This window comes from Phaeodactylum tricornutum, chromosome 18, assembly GCF_000150955.2.
Source record: "Phaeodactylum tricornutum CCAP 1055/1 chromosome 18, whole genome shotgun sequence".
Lineage (NCBI taxonomy): Eukaryota > Bacillariophyta > Bacillariophyceae > Surirellales > Neidiaceae > Phaeodactylum > Phaeodactylum tricornutum.
The window spans coordinates 185,024-204,092 of NC_011686.1; the positions used below are offsets into that span (position 1 = coordinate 185,024).

General features: G+C 49.1%; 9 protein-coding genes across 9 annotated transcripts; 2 read left to right on the forward strand and 7 right to left on the reverse strand.

The window, feature by feature from the left end:
* Nucleotides 1-352: 352 nt before the first annotated feature.
* Nucleotides 353-1,472, reverse strand: cdc14 (predicted protein; the record flags this gene model as incomplete). The annotated part of the gene is made up of 3 exons (XM_002183134.1): nucleotides 353-838; nucleotides 936-1,108; nucleotides 1,238-1,472. Coding segments are annotated over 3 exons (894 nt in total), but the record flags the coding sequence as incomplete, so codon positions are not given.
* A 1,866-nt stretch (nucleotides 1,473-3,338) lies between these two features.
* Nucleotides 3,339-3,911, forward strand: PHATRDRAFT_15207 (predicted protein; the record flags this gene model as incomplete). The annotated part of the gene is made up of 1 exon (XM_002183010.1): nucleotides 3,339-3,911. A coding segment is annotated over one exon (573 nt), but the record flags the coding sequence as incomplete, so codon positions are not given.
* A 317-nt stretch (nucleotides 3,912-4,228) lies between these two features.
* On the reverse strand, nucleotides 4,229-5,098 carry PHATRDRAFT_39038 (predicted protein; the record flags this gene model as incomplete). The annotated part of the gene is made up of 1 exon (XM_002183135.1): nucleotides 4,229-5,098. One exon carries the CDS (start codon nucleotides 5,096-5,098, stop codon nucleotides 4,229-4,231), a length of 870 nt encoding a protein of 289 aa, XP_002183171.1.
* A 308-nt stretch (nucleotides 5,099-5,406) lies between these two features.
* Nucleotides 5,407-7,811, reverse strand: PHATRDRAFT_48552 (predicted protein; the record flags this gene model as incomplete). Its single annotated transcript, XM_002183136.1, has 2 exons — nucleotides 5,407-6,835; nucleotides 6,895-7,811. 2 exons carry the CDS (start codon nucleotides 7,809-7,811, stop codon nucleotides 5,407-5,409), a joined length of 2,346 nt encoding a protein of 781 aa, XP_002183172.1.
* A 551-nt stretch (nucleotides 7,812-8,362) lies between these two features.
* PHATRDRAFT_39040 (predicted protein) lies at nucleotides 8,363-8,893 on the reverse strand (the record flags this gene model as incomplete). Its single annotated transcript, XM_002183137.1, has 1 exon — nucleotides 8,363-8,893. One exon carries the CDS (start codon nucleotides 8,891-8,893, stop codon nucleotides 8,363-8,365), a length of 531 nt encoding a protein of 176 aa, XP_002183173.1.
* Nucleotides 8,894-9,987: 1,094 nt separating this feature from the next.
* On the reverse strand, nucleotides 9,988-13,823 carry PHATRDRAFT_48553 (predicted protein). The gene is made up of 6 exons (XM_002183138.1): nucleotides 13,452-13,823; nucleotides 12,362-13,376; nucleotides 12,104-12,287; nucleotides 11,947-12,035; nucleotides 10,979-11,624; nucleotides 9,988-10,804 (listed from the first exon to the last, which is right to left on the reverse strand). The coding sequence occupies exons 1-6, from the start codon at nucleotides 13,646-13,648 to the stop codon at nucleotides 10,077-10,079; spliced, it is 2,859 nt and encodes a 952-aa protein (XP_002183174.1). The 5' UTR covers nucleotides 13,649-13,823; the 3' UTR covers nucleotides 9,988-10,076.
* A 612-nt stretch (nucleotides 13,824-14,435) lies between these two features.
* On the reverse strand, nucleotides 14,436-16,105 carry PHATRDRAFT_48554 (DNA-binding transcription factor). The gene has a single exon (XM_002183139.1). It carries the CDS (start codon nucleotides 15,929-15,931, stop codon nucleotides 14,861-14,863), a length of 1,071 nt encoding a protein of 356 aa, XP_002183175.1. The 5' UTR covers nucleotides 15,932-16,105; the 3' UTR covers nucleotides 14,436-14,860.
* A 587-nt stretch (nucleotides 16,106-16,692) lies between these two features.
* Nucleotides 16,693-17,392, forward strand: PHATRDRAFT_48555 (predicted protein). The gene has a single exon (XM_002183011.1). It carries the CDS (start codon nucleotides 16,759-16,761, stop codon nucleotides 17,296-17,298), a length of 540 nt encoding a protein of 179 aa, XP_002183047.1. The 5' UTR covers nucleotides 16,693-16,758; the 3' UTR covers nucleotides 17,299-17,392.
* A 3-nt stretch (nucleotides 17,393-17,395) lies between these two features.
* Nucleotides 17,396-19,063, reverse strand: PHATRDRAFT_48556 (predicted protein; the record flags this gene model as incomplete). The annotated part of the gene is made up of 2 exons (XM_002183140.1): nucleotides 17,527-19,063; nucleotides 17,396-17,503 (listed from the first exon to the last, which is right to left on the reverse strand). Exons 1-2 carry the CDS (start codon nucleotides 18,907-18,909, stop codon nucleotides 17,396-17,398), a joined length of 1,491 nt encoding a protein of 496 aa, XP_002183176.1. The 5' UTR covers nucleotides 18,910-19,063.
* Between the last annotated feature and the right edge of the window lie 6 nt (nucleotides 19,064-19,069).

A 19,069-nucleotide genomic window follows, 5' to 3' on the forward strand; every position in this document is an offset into this window, starting at 1 on the left:
GCATCCCCTTAACGAATAATTGACGATGTACAAAGAACAGAATATTGTGTAGCAGGCATTGTATCGGCGAAAAGGTAATCCGCCGTCGATAGACAACAGCAGAGCTTTGGCAGTCTCAAAACCATAACTTGACTTTGCTTTCGGGCGTCACCGGTACAGGCTTGCCTTTTTGTTGCTGTTCTGGTGTAATGGGTGGGTCCGAAACAGTTGATTTCCCCCCACGACGCCCACGAGCTGCTAGAAGCGCATTGGCTTGTCCAGCCCGTCCAATGAGGGCTTCTACACTGTCAGTCTCCATTTTACGAACTTCTGGCTCGAACGGGGGTGACCTCGGAATCGGACCGCTCGCTGCGCCTTCTTGCCACATTCGAGATTCAATTTGTTTCAAAAAGTGCTGCTGTGGTCCAATGACACACCCCGGTCGGCAAATACGCATCCAGCCAATAGCTTCGGCAGCGGTGAAACGATAGTGCTTCATTAGGTAGGCACCAATACATGTACCCGTCCGCCCCAACCCAGCTTTGCAGTGTACCGCAAATGCCTTACCGGTCGGTACCGATTCAAACCCGTCTAGAACTTGTTGCAATATCCTCATGGGCGGGCAGGAACCATCAATGAAGAAAGCCTCCATATGGCGAATACCCGCTTGCTCAAAGTCTTGTTCGTGATATAGTTTCTTATTGAGTCGGACGACGAGCTCAACTTTCTTCCGTTGAAAATATGGAATGTAATCGGCCGGGGCAAGTGTACAGTAGCCTTCCGGCGACACGTGGCGTTCGAACGATGGCCCCGCAAAGGCCAAAATTTTATCTTTGACGATCCAATTTAAATCGCCATTCTGTGAAGGACGAGAAGATAGTGTGTGTGTGTGAGGTCGATGGACGGCAGCGAAACCAACCGAGCAGGCCGCGACTCGATAGCCCGTTGCAACGTACTTCAACTTGCTCAAAATGTTCGTATTCTTCCACGTCGAAAGATTTCTCGTCGTAAAATCCCAAGGATCGGGCTTTGTGCATGCCACGCAAACAATCCATGACGGTGAGATCATACGTGCATGCCACTGGTGAAGCGTCGTGAAAGGGTGGTAACGGACCAATCGTCAAGATTCCTTGTGATCGCGATACGGGCGAAGCCGAAGCGCCGGTTTCTCCTTGGTTGCTTCCACATCCATGATTGAGAGTGCTGTTGTCGTCCGGAGCGTCGGTGGATGTTTGCTCCGTCAAGGCCGAATCGAAACCGCAAAAGGCCTGTTCCGGAGATCGATGCAGGTACACAATTTGCCAAGCACAAATCAAAAAGATGGCGTTGGCGCGTTTGGCGGGTACCGTGTTGGAATAAAAGCACACGACGGGGAATTTGTGTAACTTGTCTTGTAATTTTAGGGCGAAACGCGAGAATTGCCCTAGATTCAAGGGACCGAAATCGAGAAAGAAATTCCAGTACACGAGTTCGTGGTCCATGTTGAAAAAGTGAATCTGCTTCTTTTCCACCGTGTCGTTGGTAGCCTTGGTTTTGCGCGGTGTCGACGCGAGGATATTGTGGGACGGTGGAGGTGCTTTGAGAGCCGCGTAGTACAGTCGATCCTAGAGGGTGCCCCGCCCGGAAGAAACAGGACGAAAATCAGAACAAGGGGATGTACACGACGACGACGACGATGACGACCACTGTAACCGGAGACTTATTGTTGCTCCATTCCATTCACACTACGTACCGGTAGAATCTCCACGGCCCCCTTGAGTGGATTTTTGGACCGAATGGTTCCCGAAATTTTCGGTGGCGGCATCATTTGGCCAAAAATGGAAATTGTACAATCGGTAAGAGGCACCTACTCTAAAAGCAATGATCTTGTAGGATACCAGAGGTGCGAGCGTTAGAGGGGTGAATGGAGTGGCACCGTTGCTGTCGAATCGGATTGCCGTTGGTTTTCCGAACGAGTCTAAAAGCCTCTGGTCAATTCTGAAATGAACTGCAAGTTGACGAAACTAGTATGCAACGACAATTGTCTTGGAGAAAGCTGTGTAGATCGACCTCGATGATCCCGCCGAAACGCACCACTGGTTCAGTTCAAACAGAGAGCCACGAACAGTTGTGTGTTGGTGGTGCTGTCTTTAGCACCTCGGATGAACACCGTTTTGAGTCTGTATGTGTATACACACTATAGATGGTTATTTTTCCCAACGCTTGCCTACGGAGGCTTCACGGTACCACCCGGGGCGCGGGTGTGTTCCGTGATGGTACCTACTGTATGTGTGTACTCCCGGGTGTCATACACATTTCGTGTCGGGAATCCTTGGACCTCCTGGTTCCGCGCTTCCACAACCACCGTGTCTCGACGAGGTTGGCCCCTTCCAAACTACGCTGTCGCGCAGGGAGAAAAAGACGATGACTCCGGACGTTGAGTGATAGGTTTGTTAGGAAGACGAGACATCCGCAAAGGAGTCAAAAGGGCGTCATCTCCCTATGTAACTGCAGGGGTAGCTACTTTTCCACGGATTCTAGCGAAGACGATCTGTCCGAGACGTAGACAAAGCTTATGTGTTTCGAACAGTCTCTTGCATCAGTTGAAAAATATAGCCTCGCTCCTCGTATTCCATACGGCACCGTACCAAGAACTCACTTTCAACGCTTACAGTTAGTTAGCTTCCCTTGTTTAGGAGTACGCACTCACCGTAATTACGCGGTATTTTACAGTTAGATGTGGTCGAGAGGTTGTCATCGTGTCTGTGTCTGTCCGCAAATTCACGATTCCGTGCACATTCTCGATGGAGACAAGTCACAGTCAGCAAGACTTTTTCCCTTCCCAGAGAACCTCCGCCTTCGTTTCGATTTCGGTCCAGAGTCGGTCGGCCTTTCCACATCCGGGGTCGGCCATGAAGAAAGAACTGCCGATAGCACCTTTGACTTCCATTCTCGTCTTTCTCACATACTCACAGTCACTCATGAACGCAACAGCGGCACTTTTGTCTCTGCGGACGACGACGACGAGTGCTGGTAGTCGTTTGATCTCGCGAGTTGTACCAAACTACCCCGGCTCACGACTGTCGGGTCGCGTGCCTACCATCCTAGTGCGCCGCAATAGCAACAGACACGAATCCTTACCGTACACCCGTCCCGTACACGTCGTATCTACCCGCACTCGTGTCGTCTTGGCTTTGTCGGGTGGAGGAATCCTGGCAGCGTCGTCCGTTTCCAACCGGACGATCGCTTCGTGTGAGCCGACCAGCCCAGACAACCAAACCAACATTCCGGAAGATGCTTCCTTTCCGGAAAGACTTCTTTCGGAAGACCACTACAAAGGAGTCACGATCCACCTCGACAAAATGACGGACCATCAAGAAATGACGGTGCAGGAATTCCAGTCCTGTCTGGCCCAAAGCTTACAACAATGGGAGCAACAGGGCCGTAAGGGTATATGGATTCACGTACCACCTGGTCAAGCCGATAAAATACCGATCGCGACGTCCCTGGGCTTTGACTTTCATCTCATTGTGGCGCCCGAAAACGCTAGGAAAGACGGCGATGGAGCCGATCCGACCCATGCCGGTACGCCCAACGTGTTGGTACTGACCAAATGGCTCCCACCGAACGTACCGTCGCGACTACCCCACGGTCCCACGCACCAAATCGGCGTCGGCTGTCTAATCCTGCACCCGCTCGACGAAACCCGCATGCTCGTGGTGCAAGAAAAGTCGGGACCGGCTGCCGCCTACGGATTGTGGAAAATGCCGACCGGGTTGGCCGATCCGCACGAAGACCTCCACGATGCCGCCGTGCGGGAACTCCACGAAGAAACCGGACTGCACGCAAGCTTTCAAGGCGTCCTCGTTTTCCGACAAGCACATGCCTCCAAGAAAACAGCAACTGCCCGGCTCGGACGGACCGTGTCGGACATGTTCTTTGTCTGTCGCATGGCGTTGACACACGTCGTTCGGGAGGAAGCCGATTGGGAAACCACGTCGTCCTTGTTCGCCGCGTGTCCCGACGAAATTGCGGCGATCCAGTGGATGTCTATACGAGACTACTGCGCACAGGAGCGGTGGCAATCCTCTCCCGTTTATCTGGAACTCAACAAGGCGATTCTACACACCACCAAACACAATTTGTTCCAAGCCAACACTTTGGATTTGGGCTTTGGTGCCGGTACCAACACACTGTACATGAATAGTTTGTAATAGAATCGATTGGGATACAACGCTACAGAGAGTTTTCTTACAAAACATTTGACTTGCTATGGTATTATTCCGTCGTGTCCACACCCTCTATCGACGGCGCCATCAGGTGTTGCCGCAGCCGGAAGCAATGGCGACGCCGCAATGCGTGTTCGACGAAAAGCATAAATAGCGTCTCTCCAGAAACAAGTCTGCCCATCAGTATTGGTGTCAAAAATATCAAAAACATAGTCTTCTTCTAGCTCGTACACCATTCCGTGTTTCTCGGCACAAGCCAGAACGACGTCCACGGGCAAATCTCGCCGGGTGAAAGCCAGGTAGAAAACGCCATTGATTGCCAGCAGCGTTTGCACGGTACTCATGAGATTGTCTAGGACGTTCCCTTGTTGCAAAGTATGCTCACGTCCGTAAATCAAATCGGCGCCGAGTATAATGTCGAAGCCTCCCGGACGCAAACTTCGCAACGCGGACGATTCCTCGGGTCCCCACCAAAGTTTGGCGCACACGACACTGTCTGGCATCGCGTTGTAGTCACAATTCCGCTGCAACAAAGCCACAACATCCGCATCCCCGTCTGTGAATAGATATTGCCGAGTTTCAGTGCCAGGAGTAAGATTGCCGTTATCACGGGCACCACTACCGCCGTCTTCGAGAAGCTTGGCTGCCCATATCCCTACCAAGCCGGGTCCTGCCCCGAGTTCCAATACATGTCGGGCTTCCCTCCAACTCTTCGAGGGCGAACGGACCTGATCCACCAGCATTTGCGTCAGATTCTCCGCCGCAAACCAGACGGCGTGTCCGGTACTGGGCTGATCGGCGGAGAAACAATCACGACTGCTCTGGGCCGCGTGTAAGCGTACCGTCATAGTGCGTCCGTCTGCGGACACCACGTGCGTGTACGACTTGGTCGTCGCCACCACAGCACTCATGATTGTGGCAAACGAACGACAACGACAGTAATCGTGCGTTGCCACATGTTTTCGTTCGGTGGGCGTGTCGGAGGGGCGTGTTTCTGTTGGATCGTCCCGTTGGCGACTTGTGATCACAAGCGAGCCGCAGTCGCTCACAGTCAACGGTCAAGGACGCTGCTGACAAGCGAGTCCCATTCGAAAGAAACAATTCACGGGTGTAGCACGATACCATCCACTCAGCAGTAAGCTATGGCAAGTAACAGTTTCCATATACTAACTGTAAATGCGCTGTATCTACACTTAAGTAGCATGGCTGACTGTGTGTACTACTCTAAAGCTTGCTTGGCGGATATATTCTCCTGCTCTATACCTCCACTCGAAAAGGCAATCAACATTGCAAACAAAGCGGAGAATACAGATATTGCGCCTCCTAAGATCGGCTTTTCTGCGCGGCCAATCGCACTGTAGATTCCCACCCCGCATATACCGACCAAAACAGATAATGTCTTGACCTTGCTCCATGGCTTTCTCTGCAGTAACGTTCGAAAGGCTGTCGCTTCCGTATCTTGAGTGTCGCATCTGGCAAATACAAAGCGCGTACCCGACCGTCCTCCTAGACCTAAGCGGACACGTTCGTCTACGAAGGGAGTATCCAAGACAACACTGCTTTGCGGTCCAACATTCAGATTGAAAAACCGTCCTGTTCGCCCGATGATGATTCGAGGTGCGTCGAACCAAACTCGAACCGCCAACGGAGAGAGCGGCTGGCACGTGCCTTGTATCCGCTCCGTTGTGTTCAACGGAACGCAATCTCCACGAAGCAAAATTGTCGTGCGTATCCAACCATTAAAGGCTTCCAGCACAATCACGTTGATAGCTTCAGCAACGACTTTACGATTTTGGAACATCAATGCCCGTGCACAACCGGTGTCGTTCGCTGGAAGTACATGCTGCAGAGTGCGGCGAGTACGGAGGATCTTTTGGGCGAATCCGGACGACCGTGTCCAACGCCCTCCTACCGGATTTTCGTCCTTTTGTCGCGTTTGGACAAAGCTGACGTTGTAGAGACCTATCACGCGTTCAAAGCGACTGGAGTCATTCTCGTCCACACCAACAGTAGCTTTCCCAAGCTCTTCTAGCTGCGGAATACATTCATTGATATAGGTCGCATTGGGGGACTCTTGCGCGAGTTGGTACACCAGCTGATTCACGACGTTGTTTTTCGCGTTACTGTCCGTTTGATGGAAAGACGCTAGGAAATTTGGCCAATTTCCTCCTGACTTTACCAAAGGCGGAGACGACGAATTGCATGAGGAACCACGATGCGTTCGAGTTGAGCCCAAACGGGCCGGAGCAAATGCTCCCGAAGACGCTGTGAATTGTAGCCACACCAGCAGCAATCGTGTCAGGATGTTAGCCGACTTCATTATGAAGGCACCTGCCAAAAAGACGTCTCTCGGTAAGGCCAAACAGCGCTTCACTGTCATCAAGTCAAACACACATGTCGATTGAAATTTCAGCCCACGTTTCGATTTTGGACGCCGGCGCCGCCCCGTGCTTTTGGTAGTTTTTTTGGCGCGCTCGAATATCCGACCTTTGTGTCCTGTTTTTTCTCTGACTTTGAATAACACATTGTAATAACGAATGATAAGAATAATGGTAGCATTTGAATCGATACTCGCCTCGTGGCACAAGGAATCGTTTCCAATGAGTGATATAGGCTTAATGTAAGCGTAAACTGCATGTGGGTCACTGCTACTGAGCGTGAGAAACAAAGTTGTTTTAAGCAAAGTTTCCTTGTGCACTATATCTACTGAACCAGAGTTCCAGATTGTTTCCATGGTACATATTTTCCTGTGTCGTCCAATACGAGAATGGTCATCTTATCAATGAAGACGTGCTTGTCCTTATCCAAAAATCCCGTTCCAGGCATTTTAGTTATTCGTTTCAGCACCACATCATCAAAGCCTTCCACGACTTTTCCAAAGCAGGAATCTGCTTCGTGCGGATTCGCGGCCTGCTGACTCCCGGGCCCGTGATTGTTGGAATTATTCATAATAGACACGTACCAAGCCGGTCCACTTGGTCTTCCAGCATAGCCCACTGTTCCCTTGACGTGTGGGAAGAGGTCGCTATACTCCTGAAAGGCTAGGTGCGGGACTTGGTTACCTTTTACGGTGACTTGCAGCACGTGATTGGCGCGGCGGTGAAAGGCGCCTTTGTGATCATCCCAGTGTCGTGCGATTTCCAGAAAACTAAAAATGGAGTGCGGTACCAAACGAGACGGCGCCAGTTCGATTGTAAATGACCCATCTTCGCCATTGGCCTCATACGTGGGATTTGATTCTTGGAATTTCAAGTCCACACGGACTCGGTAGGGTTCTTTGCTACCGTATCGGCGTGCCAAAAGGTGTCGAGTGGCGTCTTGGAGTTGACGACTCGCTTCGAGACCTTTCGGGTCGACCTCTAGGAAAACGCCAGTCTTTTTAATGTCACGGACTTTTTGGTCCAGCTCTTTCACTTGTGCCACCAACTGTGACTCTGAAGGCCCCGCTACATCAGAAGCCTTCGCGAGCGACGGCTTTGACGAGGACGGTGGCTTGTCGGAGAAGAAGTCGCTTCCCTGGAAGGAAACAAACACGGCCCCAACGAGGCAACAACCCAAAGCAAGGCTGGCCAAGATTCGCAACCTGCGGTTGCGAATTTGCTCAATCTTTTCGTTCTTTTCCATGACAACGTGAAAGGCACGGATCCAACGCCGGCGGTCTGATACAGTTACACTGTATCGATCGTTCGCCGTCTATCCCACTGCGGTCGATGTTCTCGCTAGAAGAAAGCTGCTTATAATTAGGCATCGTGCACGAAACTCTAGCGAGGCCAATGCAATTGACGATGCTCATGAAGGCGTACACGCGTACAGACCAAATGTGATGGTGACCCACAAATGTACTCGCTCGTTTCTCGTCAAAAGCAGGAGCAAGCTATACCCTATTAATCCCTAGCTAAAGCTCTAACGAAGAGCTCGAAGCATACCTCCAGGAAACATTTTGTGCCAATCAGGAAAAGAGTATCACGGAGACTAAGGCAAAAATCATGACAACCGCATGTTTGTGTGCTTTACTGACGGTGAATGCACCGCGTTTGATGCCTGTTGTAAGCAGTACTCATCCAATATGTTTCTGCATGGTAGGTGCTGGACAAGACATGTGTCTTTTCTAAGGAAGAAATTAATTGGGCTGTACTGTGGCCGCACTTCTTCGTACTACGGAATCGCAATTCCACCTAGGTTTGAGAATCGTTTTGTTGTTTTTCCAGCAATGTCTTTTCCCAATCAGTATACGTTCGAGTGACTACAAACTCCTTGATTTTAAGTTCTGTTTCGTCTACCAAAAACCTGGTTTGCCCTTCGACGGCCATGTGTTCGTTCGTTGGGACCAAACCGCAGCTTTCGCCTGTCCATGTTCCAGTTTCGTACCAGTGCGCTACCACCCAACCAGACGTCCGGCCACACTCAGGTCCGTAATGAAACTTGACCACGCAATCAGGATGCGCCGTGACGAAGTCCATACACCGATCCACCAAATCTTTTGCTTTCACAGTTCTCCTTGAGCTGTTTATACCGCAAACGTCCCATATGGTGGCGGTCTCGCCGAAGCATCTGCGGATCATTTCCGGATCCTGTTGGTTGACGCCTTCAAAGTACTGGCGGACGAGACTTTCCATGCGGTTCGGAGACGTGGAGGACCACGACCGGGCAACTCTGGGCATGCTAACGAACACCAAGAAAAGAAAAATAGAATGCAGGAACACCATGGTGGACTCTACTAGCAGCAAATTTACCAGCTTCAATCACCGTGGTCGCCTGCGCCACGAGTGCATCGAGATGTTGTTTGTCGATTCCGGCAAGACGTGTGGCCACATCCTATTTTTTGTTATTTAAAACTTCAAATTCATATGGTTTGGTGGACGAAGTATGAACATCGCTTTTGATTACCAATACCATGTAGGAAATGCAATTTGGCGTTGTGTTACGATACGTTTACATTACAGTTAGGAGGCGAGTGAGAGATACCCGGCGAGCTTACTGTTAGCCAGGTGCACAACGAAATCGCGCATGACGAAGTCGACTGGGACATTTGCAGCACTCAGTAGTAAAGGTGCCTCTCTCTGTCTGATGCGCTTGGATTCAAACGACAAAGTAGCCGTAGGAAGTCCAGAATTTCGTCCCCTCGTGTTAGTCACCGTCAGCAGCTCCGATTTGACCACCTCCTCACGGGAGGTGAAAGATATCAAGTATCATGCTCCATCTTACATCAGCAACAAGTTCGGCGGCCAAAACAAGGTCTTTACCCTCGCAAAGTTTTCCGATCTTTCTCTCTATTGAACTTTTGACCTTATTTCACATGAATGTAAACCGAAAAACAGCACATTCTCCCCTAACTTGGAATAGACCGAGTCACCGTCAAGTAGCAGAATGACTCGCTGTGCATGGTCGGTCCAGTGACAGACAGCAGAGAAACAGAAATTCAAATGTCGCGAGCAACGAAATTATTTTACAGTCATTGTATCTCTTTTTTTCGTGACCCTTCGGTTCATGTTTTCATTTATTTATTTTTGATATTCGTTGGGTCCATATCTACAGCCAGATCTTTAACGGTATTTAAACATGGGTATGTATGTGATATGATCAATAATTATGAGGATATTAATTTAAAAAGACGGACAAAAGGTCGCTGCTTATCAAACGTTATAAAACGATAAAAACTATTTTCCGGTACTCATTTCGATATGAATTTCTTTTGATCCGTTGAAGTCAATCCGATTTGGCGAAGCTCGAAATTCAACGTGTCTTCTCACGTATCATGCGCTGTGGTTCCACTGCTAAGCCTATCGAGTTTCTCAAACTTATCTTTGTCAAAGATCAATCCCATCGACATAAAAAAGCACAGTGTAAATTTTTGAGCTTGATTTACAGACACCAATTTATGAGGGTTGTTTATCCACTCGCTATCGGGCTTCTAGCCCTTGCAACAGCGTTTGTCGAAGGAAGTGATCGAATGACGCTTCTGGGAAGAACACCGCCGGTGCCAACAGAAACTCCAACAAGAATGCCAAACACGAGTGTTCCAACAACTCTTTTGACGTCGAGCGCTACCACTGACCCACCGGCAGTTGGATTTACCGCATATGATTCGACCTCAAATCTAGCTTCTGCTACAACCTTTCGTCCAACAGAGATTCCTGATGACATTTCCACCACTGAGCCTTCCGACTCGCCTGTAAGCGGCAAACCTTCGATTCCTCCATCTAGACTGCCGACTGCGTCGCCATCCGGTGTTGTCGCTTCCAATCTATCCGCCACCCCAAGTTTTGAGCCAACTTCCGCACCTACGTTGGTTGTTAGTTCAAACCCGAGTTCTTCGCCAAGTCGCCAGCCTAGCACGGCTCCTACTTTTTTGCCGACTGGTGCTCCGAGTAGCGTTCCAACCTCATCTCCAAGCAAGGAGCCGTCTGCTTTCCCAAGCTCATCAATGTCCCCGTCTCGTGTTCCGTCCGCTAGTCCCTCTATGTATCCTTCTGGTACTCCCTCTTCAGTTCCCTCGATTAGCTTTTCTCCTTCGTCGGTTCCTTCGAGCAGTCCGAGTGTCTCGACGATGCCATCCTCTACACCGTCCTCCGTGCCATCAAGTGATCCGACTGTTTCTGTGCAGCCTTCAGCGCAACCTAGTATTTCAATGCAGCCGTCAAGTGAGCCAAGCACGAACCCATCTTCAAAGCCCAGTAGTTCACCTTCATTTCAACCGACTGTGTCGATGATGCCTTCATCTGAACCGTCAAGTCAACCATCCGCGTCGCCCTCTATTTCGATGATGCCTTCATCTGAACCATCAAGTCAACCATCCTCGTCGCCCTCCATTTCGATGATGCCTTCGTCCGATCCATCCTCTGAGCCGTCTGCTAAACCAAGTGTTGCTCCATCCGGTACTCCTTCGTTCTTGCCTTCCGTCTCCATGGAGCCAAGCCACTTTCCGAGCGATTCTCCTAGTAATTTCCCAAGTCCAGTTCCCAGCATAGAACCAACCCAAACTCCGAGTTCTTTACCCAGCCTTGTGCCATCCGCTGTTCCAAGTAAATTTCCCAGTGAACACCCAAGCGAGTTTCCTACATCGATACCAAGCGCATCTCCGACGGTGTCTTCGCAGCCAAGCTCAAGACCTACTTTACTTCCCACGTCTTTACCGTCCATGATACCTAGTAGTCCTCGCGGCAGAAGGCCTACCATAAGAATACCTGGTTTGCGTACGCCCACTCTTGCGATGACGGCGTCTCCAACAGTTTCAACTACCTTAGTACCGACAAGCAAACCGCCAGTGTCAGCTGTGAAGCCAAGTGACTCGCCAATAGCTGCGGTAGCCACCAACAGTCCTACTGTAACCAAAACATTGGAAAGCGCAAGCCCAGCGCCCACTACAACCGCTACCTTGGCTACAGCTGACAGCACTCCCGGGCCGTTGTTGAAACCAAGCGATTCACCAACTGCTACCTAATCCGAAACATTAGCCGTCACACGTCACTCATTCTATTGTCCAATATATTCCAAGTTCCCTCTGTACTAGTGCCGACAGTCCGAGGTCAATAGTGATAGCAATAAATACGTCAAGGACAAGTGACACCTGGGTATATCATTTATACACACAAGCTTAGGTATTTCTCTTGGGCTCTTCCATAGACATACACGAACTTTCCTTTTGTTTTCTGATGAAGTCAGGTGAATGTTCTGTATCTCTTTACTGAAAGGAGCAATAAAACGATTGATTGCCATACCGTGGTGATTTCTCACAATATAATTACTGAGGTGAAGATACCGACATGTCTTCAAGGAGCTGCATATGCCTACGATTTCGAGTTTGCCGATTGCGAGCCCAAGCCCAGAGGGCCACAGTGCCTCCCATACCTGTTGACCAAATGGAAGTTCATTAGAGCCTGCTCTAAATGTGACCAATGTTGCGATTTCAAGCTTACACATGGCCAAGACTGCACCAATTGTCCACGGTGAAACAGTGAGAGAACCTTCTCGTGTTCCTGAAGCCGGTGGCTGAGTGGAAATTGGGGCTGTAATTGGGGGGAGCAGTGGTAGTGGACTTGCATATTCGATACGATCCAGCATCAGAATATCTCTTGTAAAGCTTCCTCCATCCATATTCTCCTGTGAAGCAAAAGTTCGGTTTAGGATTGTTTCGCTTTGCGACAAGATGCAACACGTTAGTCAAAAATAGGTACCTGCAATCGGACATATGCCAAGAACGCAGCAAGATCGGGGTCTACACTCTTGTCCACTACGATTTGAAATGTTGTTTGGTAAGTTGTACAACTGGAAAATTCTGGAATACAGGCCACTCCAGGTGTCTCAATGGTACTCATCTCCACTGAAGGTACCTCTCCACCAACCCCAAAGACTGGACCTCCATCAATGCAGTCTAATACCCCCACAGTTGCCGCAGCTAGGATATTGCGTTCTAAGGCAACTTCAAAATCCACAAAATCCGACAAGGATTCCACGACATATCCAACTCGAATATCGATTCCGGTAAGTTCGGCAACTGGAAGCTGGGCAATGTTCACACCAGCGTCAGTGCATGTAAATATTGCATCGTTTTGAAAGAGAGACGGCGACGGCTGCCCAGAGGGCTCTCTGGATGGAATATTGGACGGGGTATCGGATGGTAGCGAGGATAGAGACGGAGTATCCGATGGAATAGCTGAGAGCGATGGCGCTTTAGATGTGGAAGGAGTAAAACTCGGTTCCATCGAAACGGATGGTGACATAGACATGGAAGGCGCGGCCGATGGACCTGCTGAGAGCGATGGCAGTTGAGAGATCGAAGGAGAAGAACTCGGTTCCATCGAATCGGACGGCATGATAGACATGGACGGCGCGACGGATGGACCTGCTGAGAGTAATGGTGCTAGAGAGTTCGATGAGGAAGAACTCGGTTCCCTCGAAACGGATGGTAAGATAGTCATGGACGGCGCGACTGATGGACCTACTGAGAGCGATGGCGCTTGAGAGATAGAAGGAGTAGACGACGGTTCAGCCGAAACGGACGGAAAGATAGATATGGACGGTGCGGACGTTGGTGAGGTTGATACAGTTGACTGTGATTGGCCTGAGTCTGGTAAATTTGTTGGGGAAGTATTTACACCTCCCTCGTTGACGTCGGTAGGATTTGAAGATATCTCCATGGACATTGACCTGGACAACTCGGCAAGCAGCCAGGCTGGGTTTTGTTCCAAGCTAATGGTTCGCAAGGGATGCACGTTTAGAATCAAGATTGTTGTTTCCGACCCAAGAACGTAGAATCCTACTTACTTCAGGCCACTTATGAAATCATGATTTACATCTGGAGCATTCGATGTTGCTTTTCTTAGGAAGACGAGGTTCTGATCTCCATACTTGCTTGGGAGGACACGAAACTTGTCAAACTCCAATGTGGCGCCCAAACTAAATCGACCAAGAAGGAAGTAGCAAAGGGCAAATGAGGCCTGGAAGTGGGGTGATGCAAGCATGGTTTACGGAACACAGCTTAAAACAAAAAATGTTGTAAATTGTGATCATAAACGAAGGCGCATTTGTCGATTGCGGGGAAAACACTGATAGGAGTCGAATAAGCGCTTTTTCATTCCTTTCAAATCTCGCAAGACCAATTCGTACAGCTTGAGGGATTTCAACTCCCATCTAAGTGACAACATTGTATGTGTGGCGTGTATCACACAAATGAGTAATTTAAAATGCCCACTGGAAGGATAAATACGCAGGTTTCAGCGATGTAAATTCCACGATGATTTAGAATTCACCTATCCACGTTTCCCTTCACCCACTCCGAGTAACCCCAAAGTATGATGGAAAGCCAAAATTCGTTTAAAGGTCATTTGTAAAACACATAATCAAAGAGCTCAAGGGTATCTACTAGCCTCAGTAGGACGGAGTCAAAAGAAATGTTCTTGTTCTTCAGACCCATTTCGATTTCCAACTAACGTCGTCCTTGCATCAACAGAAAAGGCTCTCTCCGTGTTCCAGAAATCTTTACAGAAACTTCGACGTACCTTGACAGGAAGGCCTTGCGCCATTCAAACGATTGCATTGTCGAGGCAAATCTTCTGGTGTCAAAAGACTTTACGACGCCATAGTTTAAGGGTTGTCAGTCTATATCGTCAGTTCCTGCGGCTCTATGTCGTCAGTTCCTGCAGCTAAAAAACTCGGCGTGCCATCCTTTGATGACGGCATCGTTGAGCTTAAGAATGCAACGGTAGGGTAAGCTTCGACCGTATTGTTACTTCACCCAACACCTAACTGCCTCAAAGAAACGAGTAGTTGAATCCAGGCAACCAAATGAACGATGCCTAACATATAGAAAGACTTTCGCCTCGTTCAAACAATTCAAGTAAATAAAAACATTTGTGCCACTAAGTATTCTCGTAACTTGCGAGGCTGTAATGTAGAAACGAACAGTAAGCCAATCTTACAGGTGGTAGTTCTACCTTTCCCTGGTTTGGGGTTGTTTATTCCTCATAGCGACCCAGCGACAACCGTTGTACCGGTCGTACAAACCTTTCGATTTGCTTTTCTTTCCGGAGCAAGGTAGGTTATTCTAATGCGGAGGCAAGACATTGATCGTTGTGATGTTCTTAAAAATTGAAACATAAACATAAGCGAAAACTCTTGGGCTCTCGGCTTTCTGGTACAGGGGCTTCTGCTTCGCGTACAGTTTCTTGAATTCCTCATCCCACTACACTCGAAAAATCAGCAGGCAGAAAAGAGTCATCGTTTTGCATGCGAAAGCTCGCGATGTGGTTGACTTGTTGTTGGTAGCGTTGCCAGTCGGCTGTCGCTATGTCTCGGTAAAAGTCCTTACTTTCTTCCGAAAGATCCCTCCATCGTTGCGAGATACACTTAGAGAGAGTTGTAAAATCGATTTTGCCGTGCGTTCTACGATGCTTTCGTTTTTTCGCCCGATCTCGATGCCAGTGCAAATTGAGTAGAGCTTGACGTTTCTGGTTGCTCCAATCATGGTCGCCGCCATGTAAAAGTCGGTGGCGCTCGTCACGAAAGAAAAAATTGTAGGCGGACAAGGCTCGTAGTGGTGCAGCGTTGACGGAGGAAGCACTCTGTATAGTTATGTGATCGATATGCAACGGAGAAAGCGATCGGGTACCACTTGAAACGCATTCGTCGAATTTTGCCAGGGAAAGCGTTTGAGAGACTCTCGATTTCTTCGAGTGCAATATGCAAGGCGAAGGATGCTTTACATGGTATTGCGACTGCGTAACGGGCGAAGGCGTTTGCAAAGGGATTTCTTGAGAACCACCCGTTTCTGACGTTGCACAACCAGGGGCTCTATCTTGTCCGTCCGGTCCAATTCGTTGGAACTCCTGTGATAGCCCATCGATTGTGTCGATCGGAAAGCCGTCCAAGACAGCTGGCCCTATCACAGCCTTTTGTGAATTGTGGATTAGTGTTTGTTGTGGACAACATACTTGGCGTGTGATTGGATTGACTATCAAAACGACGTTCACAAATTCACAGCAAGTGGAAGCAGAGCAAGATCGGCCAGAAGTGACAGTCTTGATTGATCTCTCCATATTCGTTCCTGTAACTTTGGGAACGGATGGGACATCTCTTGAAAACGTCCCTATGTGCTCTATGGACTGCTGCAACATTCCCCCGAAATCTTCGTCTTCGAATATTCGAAGAAAATCTGGCTCTTCGCTCATCTGCTTCAACAACGTGCTGAGGGGTTTCGATAGAATAGAGTGTGATTTTGTACCGTTGCTGTTGCTGTTGCTGATCATGGTCGATCGTGAGGCAACGTCTTGAGACTGGTTCCTTCTGGTCGGCGATTTCTTTATGGAGCTACAATTGGCGACAAGAAACCTTGCGATCAACCTTTTATGAAACCCGACGCGAACCGCAAAACACTTTTGTGGGATGAGGACATGGAGGCACTTCGTTTTACGAAAACAGCGATGTCAAAAATGATCAAACGGTGGAACTCCAGTATCACATACTCGTCTCAACTCATTGGAGAGAGCGAAACGACAAAGAACACTTCAAATTCAAGTAGGTTTATTCTTCAGAACATACTAATGTTTGATGAGTACCGCTTTGGTTCATGCACTGCTAACTAGTTTTCAGTGGTTAAAGAGGCTTGTTCTTTCTGTTCTTTCGGCAGGAAATACAATGGCAAGCATTTTGATTTTCTCCGGGATCTCGGAAGGAAATAAAAGGAACGCCTTTTTTGAAGAAAGCATGAATCCAATGATATCATTGTATTAAAATTTTGGTTTACAAGTGTATTAAATGTAAATGTAAATGTTAGTACGAATGCAATGTCAATACCCTATAGACTTGAGTGTGAAAACTTTTTGTTTACGTTCCCACGGAGAAAAACAGGTCCCAGTTTCTGAAAACGGATACAGTACCTTACGCGAAAATGAGCGTTTAGATTACTCGCAGTCAGAAGTCACCCGGTTGAATAGTGTTGACGGTGAATATTGTCACACGCATGGTTGTCTTGTCGAACAATCGATGGTGTGTGCCAATCTCCGACCAGCGCAACATCTGTCGGTAGCTGCAAGGGATCCCCGTCGGTCTCACATTCGGTCTTAGTATTCCGCACATGAATCTTGCAAGCTTTGTCCTCTTTATCATTTACGCGTTCCTCTTCCGCCAGTCGCGCGGTGAGTTTGGTGTTGCGCGCCAGGCATCCATCGAAGCCGAAGGACCAGACAACCTAGAAGATGAATCGACGTCCGCAAATCTTGTAGAAAAACTTATTAAGGGCTGGCACGAGCTCGACCAAGCCACCGCCGTGGAAATTGTAGCGGTCATCGAGGCGGCCAAACAAGATCCCGAAACGGTTGTGCTGGTCCGACGACTGAACAATGGAGGCGGAAAAGATTCCTTACAATCTCTGAAGAACGACTTACCCAAGCAACAAATCGTACGATTATTGGCCAGAAGCTTGGAGGAGATGAAGGCTGCGGAGATTTTGTTTCGAGACCCTCGCAGGGCCTATGAGGAAATGGAAAAAGAGGGATTGATACCGGCCGATATGAAGTCGGTCTATAAGAGAGATCCTACGCTCCTGGCCGACAACAAAAAGAAGAGTCTCTACTTTAGTTTCGTCACCATGGCCTCAACCGGGGGCTTCATGTAGAAAGAAGAAAACTTGTGGTCGAGCGAAAAACCTTTAGGATTCAAAGTTTCGCATCACAAACAACTCATGCTGTATTAACTGAAGCAACAACACCAGATCATCCTCCTCGTCCATGGTCGAAACCGGCAGCCAATGCACCCGGATGTGTGCGGCATTGTTCAATAGATCCCAGTCCAACCTGGCTGGCTTGTGCGTCAGCTCGTAGCTTTGGAAGTCAAAACCACCCACAGGATCATAGAAAACAATTAGTGTAGCCCCAACGGGCAAAAACGTTGCGGTCATGGAGCCACCTCCACAAGCAGTTACAAAAATACTGGTCGAGGCGGCTAGCTCGACTTGTTCTCGCAGCGACATGTTCCACAAAGTTACTACTTCTACAGAGACATCGGGATCGTCCAACCAGCCTTCGAGATGAGTAATCTGTTGGGTAAAGTTCAAACGACGTGACCAATCCCGAGACGATTCGCGGGAGAAGCGAATCCTATACGGGTGCATTGGTTGGTCCGTAGTGCCCGACGTACCCAACATATGTTGCACCATGAAATCCCGAAAATCGCGAAATAAAGCGCCCCGCCCCAAGTTGTGCGGTGGACCATCTTCTGTACGATCGTTCCAACCGTGATCCCGAAAGCCGTGATCAGTCAGCGTGCCCAATCCTGCAACTGCCCTAGCAGCACACACGTATCGTGATTTCGGCGGCGTACCGTCTGTAGAGTTAAAGACTGTCTCTTTTGAAGTCGTAAAGGTGGCAGGGTCGACTCCTAAGAGTGGCAAGAATCTGAGAAAATTGGACTTGCAGCGTTTACGGTTCTTGTAACGGATATCACAGTTGGCGTACAATACGTGGGCCACGCGATGGCGTATTGGGAGTAAAGGCTGACGCTCCAGATTGAACATCCGAAGAAGCGTGTAAATCGGGTAAAAGTCGTCCCACAATAAATGCCCCACGTTGTGCGCCGCCAGAGAATGAAACGGTATCAAAACAAGGTTCGTTGGCAGCTCGTAGTATCCTTCCATATCGATCGGCTGTTTAATGCGAGGGAACCATTCCATCTTCCAACTACCTTTGTCGAAGCCTTTCTGACTATCCCATCGGGGGTTGATACCACCGAGAGACATATATTGCGTCCGATTGTCTAGAAGTGGCTGACTAGGATGCGCATCATCACGAAAGACAACGTAGTCCTTTTCCGATAGATCGTAACATAAATTCAGGAATTGACAACTCCGAAACATCCATGCGGGCTTGTCGTTCGCATTGCTCTTGACGCAGTGTACCGACGACTGCGGTGCCTCGGGTTTAAAGCGAAGGGGTATCCCGTTGAAGACGGCATCGACAGGAAAGGTTCGTGCAGCTTTCGTCTGCACAACGTCCAGGTTGGTCTGGGGGGCATTGTACATATTCGGAAACGGGTGTGTGTCATTGTCATGCGCGCTTGGGGAAGTCTTCCGTAGCGATGGTAGAGCCATGGTGCCGCTTGCGTAGTTTGCCGTCTTATTGCTCTTTTGAAGCGCGGAGTGCTGTTGCAAGAGCACCAGAAACCATATACTACAGACGATTCCGACTGGTACGAACGGCGAACACGAGAATACTCGGCAGGTCCGTTTCATTACTACAAGTCGGTGAGTCAAGCCGTCACCCTCCTACCTTTATCCTCAAATCCAACATTTCCTTGGGCAGCGTTCTAATCGTCCACGCTTTGCATGCGAAGGTGCAGCGGCGCAGCGGGGGAAGAAGGGTATTGCAGGCATGGCACGCAGTGTCGTTGGG